The following is a 22852-nucleotide window of genomic DNA, read 5'->3' as shown; positions in this document are numbered from 1 at the left end:
TCCTGGTGATTTTGGTGATGTAAAAATGGCTCATCAAGGTGTTACAAAATGTGCCGGTGTTGGACAGGTTTGCTTGGAAACCTCCAACGGTACCAAGTTGACTTTGAAGCGTGTGAAGCATGTTCCAGATATTCGGTTGAACTTACTTTCTGTTGGTAAGTTGTGTGATGAAGACTTGGATAGCTCATTCTCTCGTGATAGTTGGAAGCTCACCAAGGGTTCCATGGTTGTTGCTAGAGGTACTCGACACTCTACTCTTTATTTAACTCAAGCAAAGATTGTGAAAGATGTTGTTAATGCTGCTGAGTTTGTTGATGAAACTGATTTATGGCATAAGAGATTATGTCATATGAGTGAGAAGGGCATGAATATGTTATCCAAGAGGAATCTTTTATCTGGTTGTAAGGTTGCTTTGCAAAAGTGCAACCATTGCTTTGCTGGGAAACAGAACAGGGTTTCTTTCAAGAGCCACCCACCTTCAAGGAAGTCAGAGATACTTGACTTGGTGCATTCTGATGTATGTGGGCCGATGAAGACAAGAACACTTGGAGGGTCTATCTATTTTGTAACCTTTATTGATGATCATTCTAGGAAATTATGGGTTTACACTTTGAAGACCAAAGATCAAGTTTTGAATGTGTTCAAGCAATTTCAAGCTTCTGTTGAAAGAGAAACTGGGAAGAAGTTGAAATGCATTCGTACTGACAATGGTGGTGAGTACTCAGGTCCATTTGATGCTTATTGTAAAGAGCATGGTATAAGACATCAGAAGACTCCTCCGAAGACTCCTCAGTTGAATGGCTTGGCTGAAAGGATGAACAGAACATTGGTTGAAAGAGTTAGGTGCTTATTGTCACAGTCTGGATTGGCAAAATCCTTTTGGGGTGAAGCTTTGAGCACTGTTGTTCATGTCTTGAACCGAACACCATGTGTTCCCTTGCAATTTGAAGTGCCAGAGAAGGTATGGTCAGGTAAAGATGTTTTTTATGATCATTTAAGAGTCTTTGGATGTAAAGCTTTTGTTCATATTCCTAAAGATGAGAGATCTAAGCTTGATGTAAAGACTAGGCAATGTATTTTTATTGGCTATGGCATGGATGAGTTTGGTTACAGGTTTTATGATCCTGTTAACAAGAAGGTGATTCGGAGTAGAGATGTTGTCTTTGTTGAAGACCAAACATTGAAGGATGTTGATAATGCGGAAAAGCCAATGGTTCAGCCTAGTGATGATTTTTCTGACTTGGATATTACTCCCTCTATACCTATGGTAGAAGATGGTAGAGTTGAAGCTCAAAATAATGAGCATGATACAAGTGCAGGTGAAGATGGAACAGTTGATCCAATACTTGATGAAGTTGGTGATGATGATCAAGATGAAGAACCAGCTTTAGAAATTCCTGCAAATGCACTTAGAAGGTCTACAAGAGAGAGAAAGCCTTCGTCAAGGTATTCTCCACATGAGTTTGTTTTGTTGACTGATGGGGGAGAACCTGAATGCTTTGGAGAGGCTGTTGAAGATGAAAGCAAAGCTCAATGGCTTGAAGCTATGCAAGAAGAAATGAAGTCCTTGCTTGAGAATGATACCTATGAGTTGGTGAAGCTACCGAAGGGTATGCGAGTTTTGAAGAACAAATGGGTATTCAGAATCAAGAATGAAGAACACAATTCTAAGCCTCGGTATAAGGCTAGATTGGTTGTTAGAGGCTTTAGCCAGAGAAAAGGTGTTGATTATGAGGAGATTTTTTCTCCTGTTGTGAGGATGTCATCCATTCGTGCTGTGCTTGGATTAGCAGCGTCTCTTGATTTGGAGATTGAGCAAATGGATGTGAAGACAGCTTTTCTTCATGGTGATTTAGACAAGGAGATCTACATGGAGCAACCGGAGGGCTTTGTTGTTAAAGGAAAAGAAGATTTTGTGTGCAAGCTTAAGAAGAGTCTTTATGGGTTGAAGCAAGCTCCAAGACAGTGGTACAAGAAGTTTGAATCTGTTATGGGGAAGCATGGTTACCGTAAGACAACTTCAGATCATTGTGTATTTGTGCAAAAATTTTCTGATGATGATTTTATCATTCTTTTGCTTTATGTGGATGATATTTTGATTGTGGGCAAGAATGCTTTGAGGATTAATGAGTTGAAGAAACAGTTGAGTAAGTTCTTTGCTATGAAGGACTTGGGTCCTGCCAAACAAATTTTGGGCATGACTATTACTCGTTATAGAGATTCCAAGAAGCTTTATTTGTCACAGGAGAAGTACATAAAGAAGGTGCTTCAAAGGTTTGGCATGAATGATGCCAAATGTGTTGCTAGTTCTTTTGCTCCTCATTTTAAGTTGAGTACCAAGCAGTGTCCAACCACTGATGAGGAGAAACAAGCAATGGATGAAATTCTTTATGCCTCAGCTGTTGGAAGCTTGATGTATGCTATGGTGTGTACTAGACCAGACATTGCTCATGCAGTTGGTACTGTGAGTCGTTTTCTCTCTAATCCAGGTAAAGAACATTGGAATGCTGTTAAATGGATTATGAGATATCTCAAAGGTACAACTAACTTGAGTTTGAGTTTTGGTGGTGAGAAACCTTTGCTAGTTGGCTTTACTGATGCAGACATGGCAGGAGATATTGATTCTCGAAAGTCTACTTCAGGTTATTTGGTCAAGTTTGCAGGGGGAGCTATTTCATGGCAGTCAAGGCTACAAAAGTGTGTTGCACTTTCTACCACAGAGGCAGAGTTTATTGCAGCAACTAAAGCATGTAAAGAGTTGTTGTGGATGAAGAAGTTTCTTGCAGCACTTGGTTTCAAGCAAGACCGTTATATATTGTTGTGTGATAGCCAAAGTGCTATTCATCTTGCCAAGAATTCTACTTTTCATCCAAGATCTAAACACATTGATGTTAGGTATCACTGGATACGGGATGTGTTAGATTCAAAGTTGTTGGAACTTGAGAAAGTTCACACTGATGACAATGGTGCTGATATGATGACAAAAGCATTGTCAAGAGAAAAGTTTGAAACATGTTGTTTGATCGCCGGAATGGCGAGAGCCTCCACCTAGTCGAGAAGGGGGAGATTTGTTGGGTTTTTCTCTCCTTTGTGAGGCCCAAGCCCAACATTTTGAGGGTGTCTCTTGCACCCATTGTGCCACAACCCTAGTTCAGATTTTTGGGGTCATTGAGAGTGAGTGAGAGTAGCCACCAAGTGAGAGAGAAGGGGAAAAACAAAATTCCCGTTTTTGCCCAAAGCAGTAAATTTCAAATATCAGTTTCTCAGTTGTTCACCGTTGGATCGGCTTGAAATTTAAACGGCATGTTCTTATCATCTTGTTCTTTATTCTGGTCGGTGGAGATGTTGATTGGAGATTTGCAGTGAGAGAAATTGGCTTCGCAAGAGAGAAATTAGGTTTCCCGTTTTTACACAGAGCAGCAATTTTGGAACGGCAGTTTCTCATTCTTTCACCGTTGGATCGACGTGAAATTTGAACTGTAGATTCTTCACATCTTGTTCTTCATTCTGGACGGTGGAGATTTTAATTGGAGGTCTACAGAGGGAGAAATTGGCTTCGACAGCAGCTCTGTTTTTTGGGTATATTTCATCTTCTTGCTTTTCATTTGTGAGCTTTGGTGCTTTGATGTTTTGGCTGGTTATATGCACATTTTTGTGCTTTGTTTGAGACTCTCTTGTACCTCATTTGATTACAGTGGAGCTATTTCATTGGTCTGGACGACTCGTGGTTTTTACCTCTCACCTTGAGGGGGTTTTCCACGTTAAAATCTCGGTGTGTTCTTATTATTGCTTTACTTGCTATATTTGCTTGTTATAGTTGCTGCCATATTGTGTTGTGAGTGCTTCCATATTGTTTTTGTGTTGGACATTTGTGTCGTTTCCGCTGCTAGGCTCTTTCAGGTATTTTAGTTAGTAAAAGAAAAAAATTATTAAAAATGAACGGTATTTTAGTTTTCTCAATGCTACGTGCCGAGTACTAATTAGTAAAATTAGTGTCTTTAAAAAAAAAAAAATTCTTGGGTCTTTATCCGGCGCCCATAAAATAACGGTGATGAGTAGTTTGCTTGCACAAGAGTAAAACCCTTTCAGAATATGACAAAGTCCCTACCCCGCCCCTTCCAGTGGAATGAAAGCCAAGAAATTCAAAAAAGAATGCAAGAAGAAAAACCCTACAAACGAGATAGAGTTGCTTGTACAATTATTTTATAAATTTTAATTATCATTCCATTCGGATCCATGCATATAAATAATAAATCATCGTGAATATCAGAGCTCTCAATCTGACGTAACAACTACTCTAATGGATAATATGGCGTCTTCAAGGTCCAACAAGAAGAGAAAGAGCTCCGTCAACATTCTAGATGTTCGTCAGGTTTCGGAGCTGCATGCCGTTGAATCCTTTCGCCAAGTTTTGATTATTCACCAATTGCTTCCTCAAAAATATGATGATTACCACATCATGCTAAGGTGCTGCAAATATACGTTTACTATGAATATATATATATATATATAGAGAGAGAGAGAGAGAGATATGAACTTAAATAATTATTTAATTTATTTGACATACTAGATATGCATACATATTACAGATTTCTAAAGGCAAGGAAGTTTGATATTGAAAAGGCAAAGAAGATGTGGAGGGATATGGTGGAATGGAGAAGGGAGTTTGGAGCTGATAGCATCATGGAGGATTTTGAATTCAAAGAGTTAAATGAAGTAGTGAAGTATTATCCACACGGCCATCACGGTGTGAATAAGGAGGGAAGACCTGTTTACATTGAGAGACTCGGAAATGTTGATCCAAACAAACTCATGCAAGTCACAACTCTCGATAGATATCTCAGGTATCACGTTTACGAGTTTGAGAAAGCTTTTGCAATCAAGTTTCCTGCTTGCACCATTGCTGCTAACACCCACATAGATTCAAGCACTGCCATCTTGGATGTTCACGGCCTCGTATGTTCCTTTTATGATCTGACATTCACTGCTTATTACCATCCTCATAATAAACATGAGACTTTCAATAATTATCAGGGCCTTAAGAATCTTACCAAGCCTGCACGAGACCTCATTACACGATTGCTCAAGATTGATGCTGATTATTATCCTGAGGTTTCACACTAGTAGTAGCTAGCTAGTTATTGGAATTTCAAACTATCTTTATTATTTATATTAATTTGTTCATGATACAGACACTATGCCAAATGTTTATTATAAATGCTGGCCCTGGATTTAGGCTGTTATGGAACACTATCAAGTCTTTTCTTGATCCCAAAACAACTTCAAAGATTCAAGTAAGTTTGTAAAGTTGCTGATGACTTCATTGATCACTGCTTGTTGATTCAATTCTATAAAAACATATTTAGGTTCTTGGAAACAAGTACAAGAGCAAATTACTTGAAGTAATTGATGCCAGGTATATATACTATACTCACTGGCTCCATTCGAATCTTTGTAATTAACAATTCATTATTATATTGTTCTTTCTTTACGTATCCTTTATAACATATATATATATAATACTCAATATTTTGTGCACTTGATGAAGCGAATTGCCAGAATTTCTAGGGGGGACCTGCAGTTGTGTTGAGCATGGAGGTTGCCTTAAATCAGATAAAGGCCCTTGGAGAAACCCTGATATATTGAAGGTTATTTATAGCTGTATATATATACGTTTTAATCACTGAGAAATATTTTACTATTCTTTTGGAATTATTCTAACAGTTAATTGCAGATGATTTTCAATGGAGAAGCACAATTGGCAAGACAAGTAGTCAAGGTTATAAATAGTGAAGATAAAGTCATTACATATGCCAAAGCCAAAACTCGACCTCCATTGGTAATTGGTTGTACTAAGAGGATCCAAAAAGATTTGAAGCATGCTTTCTAATTAACTCTTTCTCACTATCCCCTTTAATTGTATATAGTTATTTTTATTATTCTTTTTTTTTTGTTTACCTTCAACCTTATAGCATGTAAAAGGCAACGATACAACCATAGTTGAATCAAGCTCAGAGGGTGAAGATATAACTTGTCCAAATGCCATGAATAACTGCTACTCGAACCTTAGTTTGAAACCTGTTCATGAAGAAGTAAGTGTTCACTAATTGTAAATGCAAGTTTTCAATAACTTTCTATATTAATACACTACACCCTAATTTAATGCTATTAATTAAATTTATTCTTTTAACCTTATTAATTCACATTATTTATACATTGTTCAAAAATCTTGTTTGATACCTATACTTTTCCATTTGCATTTGTGTATTCATTTAAATGCATAACTCAACTTACATCTTCGCTTTACACAAAACTAAAATAAATTAGATTTTGTATATAATATGAAACTATTTAATAAAAAAATTTAAAAATTGGTGTTAAAACTATTACTGTTTAGTTATTTAAAAAAACTTAGTGTTTAATAAAAAATACTACTTACATATATTAACTAATTATTTATTTGTGGTAATTTTTATTTAAAGAATAATAGACTCTTTTGTTGAGAAATTTTAGAATTACAAAAGGTTAAATTTCCTCTCTTTTGTTTGAGTTTTTTTTATCTTTATAATAAATTTAAGTTTAGAACTTTATAAAACAATGATTATTCTTATCAAAGGAACAAATTAGTACCTATGATTTTTTTTTTTTGTGATTTTTTAGAATTGATTTAATAATTATCTTTTAAATTAGATTTTAATAAATATTATTACTGTTAACTTATCTTTCGTAACCTATTATCAGTTAATCACCTTAGAAGGAATAAATAAAGGAAAAAATGTTAATATTACGTACTATATATAAATTAAAGGAGGAAGAAGAAAATACTGAATAAAAAAAATATATATACCAACTTCATTATTAAAATGATACAGCAATACTTCACAATATTATGTATCTATCTCTCAATAACAATATAACAATATTTGATTTTAGCTGTTATATACTATATAAATATATATTATAGATAGATAAGTTAATATGGTTTTTGCCATATTCCAAAATATTTAACTTGGCCAGGCTAAGGTAGCTGGGACGTCAAGCCATGGCATAAATAACTTGTCTGGGTATGATGAATGCATTATTCCAATGGTGGACAAACTTGTGGATGCAGTTTCGAAAAATCCATCTCAAACTAAAATTTGGGATACAGGTAGAGGTACAGATGGAGCTCCAGAAAGGAATGAAGCTCAGATTTGGATAGAGCTAATAACTGTGTTGTTGTTTACTCTATTTACTTGCTTCCGTTCAATTGCACTCCGTTTGAACAAGAGACTTCCCCATATATCATCATCTAATAATAATGTTGATCATAGTGGTTTAGAGTCCACTCTTCATGCAACAAACAAGGAGGTTCCTATTACACCATCAAGTTCCACAGATACAAAGGAAAATGTTCTTCCTTCCATGTTGGAGAGGACATGTGAGCTTGAAGACAAGGTTGAGATGCCTCGTGACAGAGAAGAATCTTTAAATGCTGCTGTCTCCAACGTGGATACATTGGAAGCAGAGTTAAGTGCTACTAAAAAGGTACAACGCTATGTTGCTACATATATATATATATATATAATACAAGGACAAAAGAATCAGTAGAGCAGGCTTGTTTGTGCTAAGAATTTGGATTGAATGGATTTTTTCATAGGCTCTGGATGAAGCGTTAATGAGGCAACAAGAGTTGCTTGATTACATTGATCGTCAAGTTGAAGCCAAGTTTCAGGTAAGTTGGCAATGGCATGCATGTCGTTAATAAGTCAATTTTATTAGAGTAATTACCCAAACGGTTTTTAAAATTGGATATTTTTAGTCCCTCATATTTTAAAATACATAAAATAATTTTTAATATTTATCTTTGTTAGACAATGTAATCATCTTTTAATTTAATTGAAAGAATGAAATACATAATAATTTTTAAAGAATTTAGAAAGTAATAAATTGATCTCTAAAAAATTTTAAAATAAAATTTTAAAATAATTATTTCAATTCAATGAATCAAATTAAAACATATTGTATTGTCTAATAAAGATAAACTATAGAAACTATCTTATATATTGTGAAATCGAAAAGAGTAAAGTGTCCGATATTAAAAATTAGATAAACTGATTTAGATTATTATTCTTTATTTTATTGCAATCTAAATAATAATTCATCTGAGTTACCTCATGCATATAATTATTTCTTTTGTTTTATTATGTCTTTTTATCAGAAAAAGAAGTTTTGTTGGTGCTGATAGAAAGAGACGTTCCGCCAAACCAGATGCTTCTTTGAGCACACTTGTTTAAGCATATAAGGAGTGTTTGACCTTGCACATGATATAAATCTATGTATACTACTCTTAGTTACCACTTATTTTAGTTCCAGTGTACCATGGAGTAAATAATAAAAAATGCATGGCTTCAGATATATGTATATTTATCCTGCTAGGGAATTAATAGGGGTATAATTAATAATAATTCAACAAATATATTTAAATTACATTTTATATTAATTAATTGTCATTAGTTATCGATTATTTAAATTTTATTTTTTAACAAATATAAAATTAATGACTATTAATTATTTCTGTTGAGTTAAGAAATTAACTAAATTAAATTGATAATGACAAATATCTTTTTAGTGGGTTAATCATCCAATTAGTTCTGATTATTTCTGATTAAGTAATGTAGGCCATAATTAGCAAACATAGCATCAGCCCAATAAAAAGCAAATTGAATCGGCTAATGGGTTGTCCAAACAAGAAAGCCCAAGGAAAAACAAAGGTAAGAGATGTTTTAGCTGGGCCAAATAAATCAAAGCCAACCCAACCCTGAATTGAATTTTCTCAAGCTGATCTCTTCAAATTGATGCCTCCAAAGCAACGTTCACTTTTTCATTTCGGTCAGAACTCAAAGAAGAGAGAGAATGCTTCCTTCCTAAGTCAATCATCGAAGAAAAAAGAAAGAGAAGGGTTAAGCAAAAAGGTTGAGGTCTAATCACCCAAATCAAACTATATCAAGCTAAGTCAAAGGCTAAAGGTGATTCAATTCCTTTTACATTCATCTTACTTTCTTCCCTCCTTCTCCAACTCTCTGCTACTTTATTTTGAGATATATGGAGAAAGTGATTTCTGAAACACACTGCTGTAAATCAAAGGTCAAGATTGTTTCTTAGAAACCAAGTAGTATCTCAAGGGTTCAGATGTGGGATTGCCATTAAAAATTTTTCTTCTTTGTTGTTCTAAGACATTCGGTCAAGAGAAAGAGATTTGTTTCAAAATTCCAAATTGGGGATTAATGGATAAAAGTGAAAGGCTAAGCTGGTAGCTCACAGCTCGAGGAGTTGAATTAGAAGAGAGCATCTCAACAACATGCAAGAAGATACAAAAAGAAAAATTTTGTTTTTCTGCAGAGGAAGGAGAAAAGAACCAGAGTTAGGTCTTCGTTGAGAGCTTCTTGAGAGGGTTCAACGTTTTGGACAATGCTATCTAGAGAAAGAAACATTCCGCTAAGATGAAGAACTTGATTAGTGTTTGCTCAACCAGGTTCAACACATAGCATTAGAGGCTGCTGAAGCAACAATCTCCTTCATATTTTACAAATTGTAATTTATTTTTAATGTATATCTTTCTGTAATTTCTTGAGTGTGAAAAAGCATAAAGAGAGAGATCAAGTAAAAGCCAAAGAGTGATAAAAAGGCTGAGTGATACTCCTGAGTGAAAAGTCTAGAGTGATTTCAGATTTCTTTAGGATGATTATTGTGTCTTGTATCTTGTACCTGTGAGGTACCCCTTTCTTTGCTGGGTAAGCACTAAGAGTGAAGAGTTAGGTATTAGTATAATAAAGTCAACTTAGGTTAGAACTTAAGAGGGAAAGGATTGTGTCAATCCTTTGGAATTGGTATATGTAATACTTTAACTATAGTGAAAATTCCACCACTATCGTGGTGGAGACTGGATGTAGGTTGCATTGCACGAGACAACTGAACCAGGATACATGATGGTGTCAGCTTCTCTCTTCCCTTCTTTATTCTGTTTTCTAATATTCATGAGACAAAATGAAACTGTCTCATAAATTTTTCGCTGCTGAGTTCAAACAGATTCAGATTGAAAGTTTGTAATTAAAGAGTTACTTCATTAAAGTAAAAGAAGGCTATAGATTCAACTCCCTTCTCGAAGCCTTCTATAATCTTCAACCTCTTCTTACTCTAATTCACCTTTTAATATTTATTATGCAAACTCTAATTTCTCTTTTAAAAAAATGTCCAAACTCCAAAAAAAAAACCAAAACATAAGATAAAGAATCATCCAAATCCTAAGAAAAAAAACATACAAAACATAGGAAAAAGAATCATCCAAATTCTAAGGAAAAAAACATACAAAACATAGAAAAAAGAATCATACAAAACTAATAAAAAGAATCATCCGAAATTTAGGAAAAAGAAACATAAAAAATTAGTTAAAAAAATCATTCAAAACCAAATAGGAGGAGGAGAATAAGAAGAGTCGTAGAGTGACCGGCGATGACATCTTGGACGGTGTTGCGTACACTGTAACACCCCAATTACTCTAAGCCTTAACTCTAGCCATAAGGCAAAGGTTAATCAAAGGCTACGACAATTCTAAGGCTTATACATATTTATATAGAAGGAAATAATGTATTCTAGAAGCCTGATGAAGGATTAAGCTCAAAAACAGGATTTACAAAAGCGCGAAACATTCACACGAAGCTAATGCATAAGATACAAGATATAGATGCAAAAGAATGGAATATATGTAGATATAATAGTATAATAATCATTGGGGACTAGTCGCAGCTTGCGGAGTTTAAGCCGACTAGTATATACAGACATATAGAGTTTTGGAGTTAAAAACAGCTTATACAACTATTCTCTCAAATAAGCCTCTAAGGCCATAAAGATAAATATACAAAAGATGTGAGAGTAACTATAACAAAGAAAAATAGAAATAAACCAAGGAGGAACCATACTCCGCTCTGTCACCATATCCGCATTCTCACCGAGGTGGACTATGACTTGCATCTGAAAAACAACAACAAAGTATGAAATGAGAACCGGAGGTTCTCAGTATGGTAACAATGCCCGATGATGTAAGATGTAAGGCTCTGAGACGCCGAAGGCAATCCTAGAACTTCACATCACATATGGATATTCAAACTTAAAACAAAATAAATAAATATATAAAGAACTTAAACCATAAACCGGGTTATCTAAACTTAGGGGAATTCTAACTAATACTAATCACACTGCTGTATCCCACAACCTTCGCCAACCTAACCTCCATGCAATCCCATCTCCACCGCCTACCTAACCTCCTCAGCACCAGACAATCACAATTAATGCAAACAAGTAAAACACAGATAATATTCATATACAACAAGTAGTTCAAGAAGCAGGTAGGCATGTTATACAATTAGACAAACTCAACTAAAAAAACAAAGCAAGCAAGCATATAGAAGATGCACATGATGAATGTCTGCCCTATTGGCTGTGATATCACATGTCGATTATAGTGCCAAACCCGACAAAAAATTCGGTCGACAACTCCCAGATTAGTCTCTCTATTGCGCAAAAGGAGGACTAATTCCGAGGGATAAGTTCCCTACCACCTTCTCCTTTCAGAGGGAAACACTCCGAGGGAGCGTGCCCTACTGTAAGAACCGGAGTTTTCCACGCAAAATCGTTTTAATAAAAATAATAATTTTAAGTGCCCGACATGGATTCAAAATTTAGAAGTTTTAATTTGAAAATAAAAAGGTGAAATTTGGTTTCAGTGAATTTTTCTAAGTCAAAAGAGATATCCTCTGTGAAAGACCGAGAACCGGCAGCCGAACCAGTCGAACCGGTTTAAGCTGGTCTGGTACTGTATTTTGAGAAAAATAATATTTTGGAAAATTGATTTATTATTTTTAAAGGATAAAAATAATTTAGAATTGAAAACCGGGCACTAATCTTAAAGATTTTGGCCCAAAGTGAGCAAAACAGGCTAAAAGCGCTAACGGATTGGATCGGACCCAAACCGTGCCCAAGGTCCAACATATATAAGCTCATTATGAGCTTTTCAGCCCATTTCTTCCCCAAAAGAATGAGGGGCGCGGTTATGAGAGAAGAGAGGGAGAAAGGAGTGGTTACTATTCACTTCCACCTTTTGAGAGCCATAACTTTTGATCCGAAGCTCCGATTGACGAGCCATTTGCGGCCATGCGAAGCTGATGAGCGGATAATTTATACGCTTTTTAACATTGTTTTTAGGTAGTTTTCAGTATGTTTTAGTTACTTTTTATTATTTTTTATTAGTTTTTAAACAAAAATCACATTTCTGGACTTTACTATGAGTTTGTGTATTTTTCTGTGATTTCAGGTATTTTTTGGCTGAAATTGAGGGATCTGAGCAAAAATCTGATTCAGAGGCTGAAAAAGGACTGTAGATGTTGTTGGATTCTGTCCTCCCTGCACTCAAAATAGATTTTCTGGAGCTACAGAAGCCCAATTGGCGCACTCTCAATTGCGTTGGAAAGTAGACATCCTGGGCTTTCCAGCAATATATAATAGTCCATACTTTACCCGAATTTTGATAACGCAATCTGGCATTTAAACGCCAACTTTCTACCCTATTCTGGCGTTAAACGCCAGAACTGGCATAAAGGCTAGAGTTAAACGCCCAAACTGGCACCAGAGTTGGCGTTTAACTCCAAGAAAAGTCTCTACATATGAAAGCTTCAATGCTCAGCCCAAGCACGCACCAAGTGGGCCCGGAAGTGGATTTCTGCATTAGTTACTTATTTTTGTAAACCCTAGGCTACTAGTTTATTATAAATAGGACCTTTTACTATTGTATTTTCATCTCTGGAACACATTATGTAACTTTTACGTTCTGAAACCTCCATGGGAGGCTGGCCACTCGGCCATGTCTACCCTATTTTCACTTATGTATTTTCAACAGTGGAGTTTCTATACCCCATAGATTAAGGTGTGGAGCTCTGCTGTTCCTCATAAATTAATGCAAAAGTACTACTGTTTTCTATTCAATTCAAGCTTATTCTTATTCCAAGATATTCACTCGCACTTCAATATGATGAATGTGATGATCCGTGACACTCATCATCATTCTCACCTATGAACGCGTGCCTGACAACCACCTCCGTTCTATCTGCAATAGCTTGAGTGCATATCTCTTGGGTTTCTAATCTAAGATTAGAACCTTCGTGGTATAGGCTAGAATTATTGGCGGCCATTCTTGAGATCCGGAAAGTCTAAACCTTGTCTGTGGTATTCCGAGTAGGATCTGGGATGGGATGACTGTGACGAGCTTCAAACTCGCAAGTGTTGGGCGTAGTGACAGACGCAAAAGGATCAATGGATCCTATTCCAACATGAGTGAGAACCGACAGATGATTAATCGTGCGGTGACAGCGCATTTGGACCATTTTCACTAAGAGGACGGACGGTAGCCATTGACAACGGTGATCCCCCAACATACAACTTGCCATGGAAGGGAGTATGAATGATTGGATAAAGGCAATAGGAAAGCAGAGGTTCAGAAGGAACAAAGCATCTTCATACGCTTATCTGAAATCCCACCAATGAATTACATAAGTGCTTCTATCTTATTTTCTATTTTAATTATATTTCAATTATCAAAATCCCATAACCATTTGAATATGCCTGACTGAGATTTACAAGGATGACCATAGCTTGCTTCAAGCCGACAATCTCCGTGGGATCGACCCTTACTCACGTAAGGTATTACTTGGACGACCCAGTGCACTTGCTGGTCAGCTGCACAGAGTTGTGTGAAAAGTGTGCGATCACGATTCTGTGTACCAGAAGCTCTCGTTGAGCTCTACGTTTCTATTCAAGTAAATCTGGTAAGATCCCTCTCTTCACGTCCCAGTTTCGTGCCCTAGATTCTGCGTTTTTGAGGTTGTGGTTTTGAGTAGATTTTGCGGTTTTGCTTGTTTAGGTAACCTCTAGTAGCGGGTAATTATTGGATTTTACTCTTACTCTCGTTGGATAAAGTAAGGTTCCACTAAACCCTTGTGTTTAGTTATTTTGTGTATCTTAGGTTTTGATTTGGTATATATATATGATGTTAGATTGAGTTTTTGGTGTTTGTTGGAGTTGGTTGAGGCTTTGGATCAAGCTTGGTGGCTTCGTTTTGGTGTTTGGTGTGTTTGGAAATCGGCCAAGGTATGGTTTCGGTTTTCTTTATGTAATATATAATGCTTTTGGACACTTAGGCTAGTTGACCCTAAGATAAGTTGAATGGTGTGATTGTATGGCTAATGGTTCATAAATGTATGCTTGATGATGATTTGGGTGTTGTTTGAATGGGTTTGAATATGATGATACATTTATCGTTTGATGATGATTATTGATGAGTTATGTTGGTGGGTGTTGAGATTGGGAGGTGAATATTGATGATGATTATTTATATTGATGAATAATGAGAATTTTGAGAATGTAAGGTGATGAGTTATTGTACACTGTTTATGGTGGTTTGGAATGAAGGATATTGATGATTATAATGTTTGATGACATATATTGCTGATGATTTTTTATTGTTGGTTATTGTGGTTGTTGAGGATTGTTGAGTAGTATTGGAATTGATGAGTTTTATGATGGATTTGAATTGATGAGTTTTATGATGGATTTGGTCAATGATGGATATGGTTTGATAATGGAAATTGATGAATGTGGTTGGTGGAAGCATAATTATAGTGTTATATATTTGATATTTGAGGTTGAGGATATTGAAGGGTGAGTTATGAGATAACTTGGAGTTAGTATGGTTTTGGTCTGATTTTGGTTGAAATATTTTGAAAGTTGAGGTTTGGCAAAATTCTGCATAATCTATTTTCTAGCAGCAGCTTAGGATGCTTTTTGGGAACGATCTAACCATCACAATTTGATGGAATTAATTTTTCTTGAATCTTTCTGATGTTTAGAAATTTCCTGGAAATTTTGGTTAAAGTTTAACAGTTGGATTAGGAGATATAAATTTTTGAAGTTTGTTACTTTAAAACTGATTTTCTGCTGCTACATAATCAAACCAGCAACTTTCCGAGCCTATATCTCCCAATCCTGACCATAATTTTGAGTGGGACCAAAAGGACATTAAGACTTGGACTATTTTCTTGTTTGTGCCAAAATTTCAGACTATTATAAATTTTGTGGGAGGAGTTGTGTTTGTTTTAAAAATAGAGCTCTTATCTATTTTGACAGCAAAACTAGTTTTTGAAAGTAAACTTGTAATGAGTATAACTCTCTTCAGAAAAAATGATTTTTCTATGAGACTTTGACTGATTTAAAGCTCTATGAACCTAGTTTATTTCTGGAAAATTTCAGATTCATCAAATGAAAATATGATTTTTGGTGGATTTTCTAAGAACAGGGTAGCTTGCTGTCTTGTTGCACAGATTTCAAACTTAAAATCAGTTTTTGCAAGAGAAATGGTTTTTCTTTTTTATTGTATTCAACTAAACTATTTCAACTGGGTTTGAATCTATAGGATACTTCTGATTTGAGTCTAGAGATGGAGAATTTGGCTTGTAAACTTCTGTAACACCTTTTTAAGACTTTTGGTTCGTTTTTGAATATCAAAACATAGAGAAGGTTCTAGGTCATTTTAACTTAGTAATTTGATAAAAAGTTAGCGAATGGAGGTTTAGGCTTCTGGTGTACTGATGATGAGTTTGGTTAAGGAGAAAGAAGAGTAGCGAACTTGGTGAGTACTGACAACAAATTGAGAAATTTATTAACTAATGTGTTTGAAATGGAATTAAGAACTGATGATGGATATGGAAGGAAAGTGTGCAGGGCCTATAACCCTGGCATAGCAGGTTTCTTTGCTGCATGAGTAGATATCATTGAAAGTGATTTAAAATGAGAAATGGTGATGTCTGGTGATGATTTGAGGATGAAGTTATTGGATTGTTGATTGTGTGCGGAGCCTATATCTCCGGCATGGCAGATTGTTCTGCTGCATGACCAGTTGTTGTTGATAGTGTGCGGAGCCTATATCTCCGGCATGGCAGATTGTTCTACTACATGACTAGTCATTATTGAGAGTGTGCGGAGCCTATATCTCCGGCGTGGCAGATATTTCTGTCGCATGACTTGTTGAATGTTGAGAAGTGTGCGCGGTGTATATCCCCGGCGTGGCAGATTGTTCTGCTGCATGATTTGTTATGGTTATTTCCTTCTCTGCTGCATGAAGTGTGCGGGGCCTATATCCCTGGCGTAGTAGACTCCCTACTACATGAGTGTGCAGGGTACTATATCCCTGGTGTAGCAGAAGAGCTGCTGCATGAGTGTGCAGGGCACTATATCCCTGGCATGGTAGAAAAGGCTACATCTGGGAGGATGTGTCGGGTTGGCATTTACGGACCGACAAGTGATATCATGAGCCAATAGGATAGACAGTCATCATATGCATCTTCTATATTCTTGTTTGCTTTGATTACTTGAGTTTGCCTAATTGTATAACATGCCTACTTGCTTCTTGAATTACTTGCTGTAAATGAATACTATCTGTATTTTACTTGCTTACATTATTTGTGATTGTCTGGTGCTGAGAAGGTTAAGTAGGCAGTGGCGATGGGATCGCACGGAGGTTAGGTTGGCGGAGGCTGTGGGATACAGCGGTGTGATTAGTATTAGTTAGAATTTCCCTAAGTTTAGATAACCTGGTTTATGGTTTAAGTTCTTTATATATTTATTTATTTTTGTTCTAAGCTTGAATATCCGTATGTGATGTGAAGTTCTAGGATTGCCTTTGGCGACCCGGAGCGTTACATCTTACATCATTGGGCATTGTTACCATACTAAAAACATCCGGTTCTCATTCCATACTTTGTTGTTATTTTTCAGATGCTGGTCGTAATCTACTTCGGTGAGATTGCGGATATGGTGACAGAGCGGAGTATGGTTCATTCCTTGTTTATTTCTGTTTTACTTTCGTCATAGCATTCTCTCAGCTTTTGTATATTTATCTTTATGGCCTTAGAGGCTTATTTGAGAGATAGGTTGTATAAGCTGTTTTAATTCTAAAACTCTGTATCTTTCTATTTGTAACTAGTCGGCTTAAACTCCGCAAGCTGCGGCTAGTTCTCTATGATTACTATATTCTTATATTTATATATAATTTATTCTCTTATACTTATACCTGGTATCTTATGCGTTAGCTTCGTGTGAATATTTCGCGCTTGTGTAATCCTGTTTTTGAGCTTAATCCTTCATCAGGCTTCTAGAATATATTACTTCCTTCTATATATAAATATGTATAAGCCTTAGGACTGTCGTAACCTATGATTAACCTTTGCTTTACGGCTAGAGGTAAGGCTTAGTGTAATTGGGGTGTTACACCTACCACCTTCCTTTGGTTGCCGCATGATTCCGTGGGTTAGTGCCCTACCACCTTGCAATCAGAGAGAAGTCGCATTTTCAGGAGGAATAATCCCGAGGGATGAGTGCCCTACCACCTTCTCCTTTCAGAGGGAAACATTCCGAGGGAGCATGCCCTACCACCTTTCTCTGGTTGCGAGAAATATGAGTGAGAAGCCCAGCTTCAACTCTCACATCCGAACGTAGGTGGGAGACTGCCACATCCCCTACGACGAATAACAATACATATCACAATCACGTATTCAATCTCAGAGGCTACTGCTCATAACACACTTTCACTCATACTCATCATCAATTCATAAGTTCCATTTCGAACTCCTTAGTTCATCAGTTTCTCAAATTCGTTGTCAGCAATCACTATATTCACCACTCTTCCTTCTCTTTCAACCAACTCATCCTTAGTACACCAGAAACCTAAACCTCCGTTTGTTAACTTTTCAAAATAAAACCCAATTAAACCTCCTAGGACCTTTCCCATGTTCCAATATCCAAAATTGATCCCAAGAGTCTTAAAATGGTATCATAGAAGCTTACAAGCTTGCTGGGACGGTCAAATAGTTGAAAACAAGTTTTAAATTTGAGAACAGAACGTGTGCGTACGCACAGAGGTATGCGTGTGCACGCCCAGGAAGATTTTTAAAGTGTGCGTACGCACAGGGGTGTGCGTACACACAAGTACGAAAATTCACAAGTCTGTTCACTTGCACAAGCTGTGGTAGCGCCCCTAACAGACTGACCTTCCCAACGTGTGTGTGCGCACAGGGCTGTGCGTACGCACAGGTTACAATTCCTCATTGGTGTGTACGCGCACAAGCTGTGCTAGCGCTGCAAACAGCACGCCCATCCCTGCCTATGCGTACGCACAGGTCTGTGCGTGCGCACATACCAGAAATCACAAAATTCTGTAACTCTGCAGAATTTTAGATTTTGACACCAAACTTTAAATGATCATAACTTCCTCTACAAAAATCTAAATTTTACAAACTTTATATCAATTTGAAGACTTTTCAATAATCTTTAATTCTAAACAAGTTTCAACACTTTTTGAAAACTGAGGCACAAGTTATGATCTGTCAAAGTTCACTAAAAACCAGTTTTTACCAAAAACACTAAAAACTCAAATTTAATCAACTCTCAATCCAAAACAAACTCAGTCACTTTTTAGCCATACCAAAACAACCCAAAATTCATACCAAACACTGGTTCAACCATTTTCTCAATCACACAACCTTTTAAACCAATCAAGAAGTCTAAATCCAACCTAATTCACATTTTTCCAAATTTTCATTAACCTTATTAACATCAATATAACTTCTCACCATTTCCATCATTACCCAACTATACCACATCCAACATTTAATATCTTAATTTATCAACCCCTTCAACACTCATCAATCCAAACATCAATTATAAAAAAACATAATCAATCCTCTACCAACACCTTCACCAATCATCATTTTTTCACTATCGATCTTCATCAACAACCTCATTCATGCTTTATACCAATAATCAACAATATACATTCATTCAAATTCAATACACATCATACCTCAACATCATTATTTAACAACATTTACAAAATCAATTCGTCAAGTATCATCAACCAACCAACATCAACAACCACTACAAATCCTCATCAATTCCAACCATTTATCACCAAACAATAACTAACATTAACCAGCATCATAATACATCATTAACACCAATAATCCTCAACAATCACCATCATCATACATATACCACAAATAACCACATATCCAATTCAATCCTATCCTATAGGCCACTAGCCTAAGTGTCCATAAACATTACATCTTACATAAAAAAAATCGAAACCATACCTTGGCCGATTTCCAGTATGCTCAAACACCAAACTTGATTTCAATTCAGCTTCCACCAAGCTCCAAACCATTAAAGCCAAACCAAAAGCTACCACCAACTCCAAAACCAAGTTTCATACAGACAACATAACCATACATCAACAACTAAAGCTCATACCATACCAAACCACAAGGATAAAGAGATTCCTTACCTTATCCAATGAGATTAGGGGTAAAATCCATCAATTATTTGCTACTAGAGATTACCTAAACAAGCAAAACCACAAAATTTGCTCAAAAACCAAACCCAAAACAAGCAGAAATCTAGGGCACGAAATTAGAGAGTGAACAGCGATTTCTTACCAGGTTTCTTTAGATATAAAAGAAGAGCTTGTCAAGAGCTTCGTGTGGTCACAAACGGCTCGTCAATCGGAGCTCCGGATCAAAAGTTATGGCTCACGGAAGGTGGAGGTGAATAGTATCACCCCCTTCCTTCTCCCTTCTCTCTTCTCACCGCCCCTCTCTCTTTCTTTTCTGAAAAATGAGCTCAAAGCTCATTTAATGAGCTTATATATATTGGATCTTGGACCCGGTTTGAGTCCAGTTCAACCCGTTAGCGTTTTTAGCCCGTTTGGCCCACTTTGAGCCAAAAACCTTTAAAATTAGTGCCCGATTTTCAATTCTATATTATTTTTGTCCTTTTAAAACAATAAATCAATTTTCATAATCTTATTTTTTCTCAAAACCAAGGTTCAGAAAACCAGATCGGTCATCGAACCGCTCTAGTCACTGGTTCACTGGTTTATTAGTCTAACCGGTTCAACCGTGGTCCAACTGGAAAAACCGTTTTAAAATAAAATAATAAATAAATTATAAATATACATCCTAAAATATAATTATAGTCTAATATAAATCTTAAAATATCTTCTACCATATGATCTTATCAAAATACAAATTCAAAATTTTTTTTAAAATACTCTTAAAACATGTTTCCGAACACTTTTGTCATCATCATCTTCAGCTTTACACTCATCACTCAGTTAAACAATTCACAACCCTAATCCTCTATGATTTCTTTTGGAAAAATAAAATTCCGTTCAAGAAGAAAACCATAGTGGTAAGTAATTGAGAATATTTGTCAGACTTAGCACCAAGACATAAAACAAGTATACATATAGCACAGTACCAAACAATCCAATTCTCAATTCTATGAATCATAAACAAAAGGGTGTCTAAAATATCCACATAATCAATCAAATTCAACATTAAAAAATATCAAAAATTAAATTTTTCAATTGAAAAAAATGAAGTAAAGATAGGATTTTATACTCACAAATTCCCCTTAATCTTGAACCATGTCTCAGCACAACCCAATTCAATTGGAATATCAAACTCAGAACTATCACTCTCCAAACCCATGTGACAAATTCTATAATTCCTCTCCACTTTGTAATTAGTATTACTAATAATATTATTAATAATATTAACATTGCCAACTAATTAGTGGATATTGGAACTTTAAACTCTCTTTGACTACAAGCTGTAACATGACCCAAATAACAAATTAACCAATTTAATTAATACACAACTCCAAATGCAGCAAGTAATCTATTTCATACACTCCTCAAAAGTGGTCCCGAATCATTTGCAATAACAGTGAATTATGCTTCATAAATAACTCAAATTGTCGAAATCAGAAACGTGAAGCACACTATTTAGAATCTAAAGAGTCATACCAATTTCAAGAAATACATAATTGGCACAATTTATCAAGCATGGAAAAACGAGGTTCTCAAAGAAAAATTTAAATTGAAAACAAAAACACAGCACAACAGTCAATAGAGCACAGCAACAAAGAGGATACATAACAGTACAGTACATCACAATAGCAATGAACAGAGCTAATCAATAATCAATTAATCATTCACTAATCCATATAATTGCTAAACAAAAAATAAAACAAAAAGAAGAACAAGCACTAGCAGTGAGTAGAGAAGCCATTGCCTTCTTCGATCTGAGCAATATGGGCAGAGTATGAGAGAAAGTGGTTAAGCACGATGGACGACGGCGACTAGGCGACAAGCACGATCGACGACGGCGACTAGGCAACAAGCACAATGATGGATGGCAGCAGAAGTGTAGATGAGCAGAGGTAGACCAGACGACAAACGCTAAGCTCGATGAAGAAGCTGCGATTGGAGTGAATAGGGGTTGGAGAGCTCAAGAACGACGACGGCGCGACGGACGATAACACTATCTCCCTCCTTGCCGCGGCGGTGGAGGCTACTGTAAGCTAGGGTTTCTTTTTGGGAGAAGAGAACTTAGTTTGAGAGAGTGAAAGTTGAGAGGAGTTGGATTAAACAGGAGTTGGAGAGCTCAACAACGACGACGGCAGTGTCTCCCTCCTTGCGGCGGCGGTGGAGGCTACTGCTAGTCTGCTAGGGTTTTTATTTTGGGGGAAGAGAGCTGCTTGAGAGAGTGAGAGTTGAGAGGAGGCACTGAATGTCTGAAGGCTTCCCATTTTTTCTTTTTATCCAAAACGCGAAACGATACCGTTTTAAGAAAACTGGTTGGCTCCCGGTTCGGTCCAATCGGCCGGTTCTCGATCGGTTCAGCGGTTTTTAAACGGTTTTGTAACTGGCGGTTTTATAAGTTAAACCAAATCGTAAAAGCATTTGGTTCGCAGTTAAACCGGTCAGACCGGCCAGTCCGGTGCGATTTTCAGAACATTGCTCAAAACACAGTACCGGACAGGCTTGAACCGATTCTCGGTCTTTCACAGAAAATATATTTTCTGACTCAGAAAAATTCATTGAAATCAAATTTTACCTTTATATTTTCAAATTAAAACTTCTAAATTTTGAATCCATCTCTGGCACTTAAAATTATTATCTTATCAAAACGGTTTTACTTGAAAACCCCGGTTCTTACATACACAGTGAGGGACTCGCGGGGGCGCGTTGTGAGGAGGAAGCCACGGAGGCCGCACATCGCGCGTGGAGGAGTCGCCATGGTCCCATGATGACTCATGAATTCTACCAATTTAAATATCAAAATGAAGTTCAAATAGACTTACAAGAAGAATGCTCATGAAAGCCGGGAATCAAGGAATTGAGCATCGAACCCTCACCGGAAGTGTTTGCACTCTAGTCGCTCAAGTGTGTGGGGTCGATTCTCTCAATTCTCCCCTAATCATGCTTTCTAAGATTTGTTTTTCTTCTAACAATCAACATATATTTCATGCATGCATACAAGTATCATGAGGTCTTTTCATAGGTTGTGATGGGGCTAGGGGCAAGGTAGGATGCATATATGATTAAGTGAGCTTGAAATTTGAATCTTTGATAAGCTTAGACTTCCCACCTAACCTATGACATCCTATACAATTTCAAAACTAACCTAACTACCCATTTTTATCACTTTTTAACATACGCATGCATTCCTTTTCGTTTCACAACACTTATGCATTGACCCTTATTGAGCTTTGCTTTGGGGCATTTTGTCCCCTTTTATTTCTTTCCTTTTCTTTGTTTCTTTCTTTTTCTATTTTTTTCTTTTCCATATTGTTTTTTTTTCTTTTCCTTTTTCTTTTTTTTCCTCATTTTTTTTTCTTTTCAAACTATATTCAAGATATCAATGCA

At 36.3% G+C, this 22852-nt stretch overlaps 1 protein-coding gene across 2 annotated transcripts; it reads left to right on the top strand.

The window, feature by feature from the left end:
* The first annotated feature begins 4300 nt into the window (after nucleotides 1-4300).
* LOC107608059 (phosphatidylinositol/phosphatidylcholine transfer protein SFH6-like) lies at nucleotides 4301-8224 on the top strand. 2 transcript variants are annotated; one of them, XM_016309948.3, is made up of 11 exons: nucleotides 4301-4467; nucleotides 4590-4956; nucleotides 5035-5112; nucleotides 5193-5294; nucleotides 5367-5416; nucleotides 5549-5648; nucleotides 5735-5839; nucleotides 5973-6092; nucleotides 7018-7527; nucleotides 7640-7714; nucleotides 8201-8224. In XM_016309948.3, exons 1-11 carry the CDS (start codon nucleotides 4301-4303, stop codon nucleotides 8222-8224), a joined length of 1698 nt encoding a protein of 565 aa, XP_016165434.1. The 2 variants fall into 2 exon arrangements, with proteins under 2 accessions (XP_016165434.1, XP_020961599.1); XM_021105940.2 differs by having other exon boundaries at nucleotides 4590-5112.
* Nucleotides 8225-22852: the final 14628 nt, after the last annotated feature.

The sequence above is a fragment of the Arachis ipaensis genome, chromosome B7 (assembly GCF_059453495.1).
Source record: "Arachis ipaensis isolate K30076 ecotype BB chromosome B7, ASM5945349v1, whole genome shotgun sequence".
NCBI lineage: Eukaryota > Viridiplantae > Streptophyta > Magnoliopsida > Fabales > Fabaceae > Arachis > Arachis ipaensis.
The sequence above is the reverse complement of the archived record's forward strand: the minus strand, read 5'-3'. Positions and strand labels throughout refer to the sequence as shown.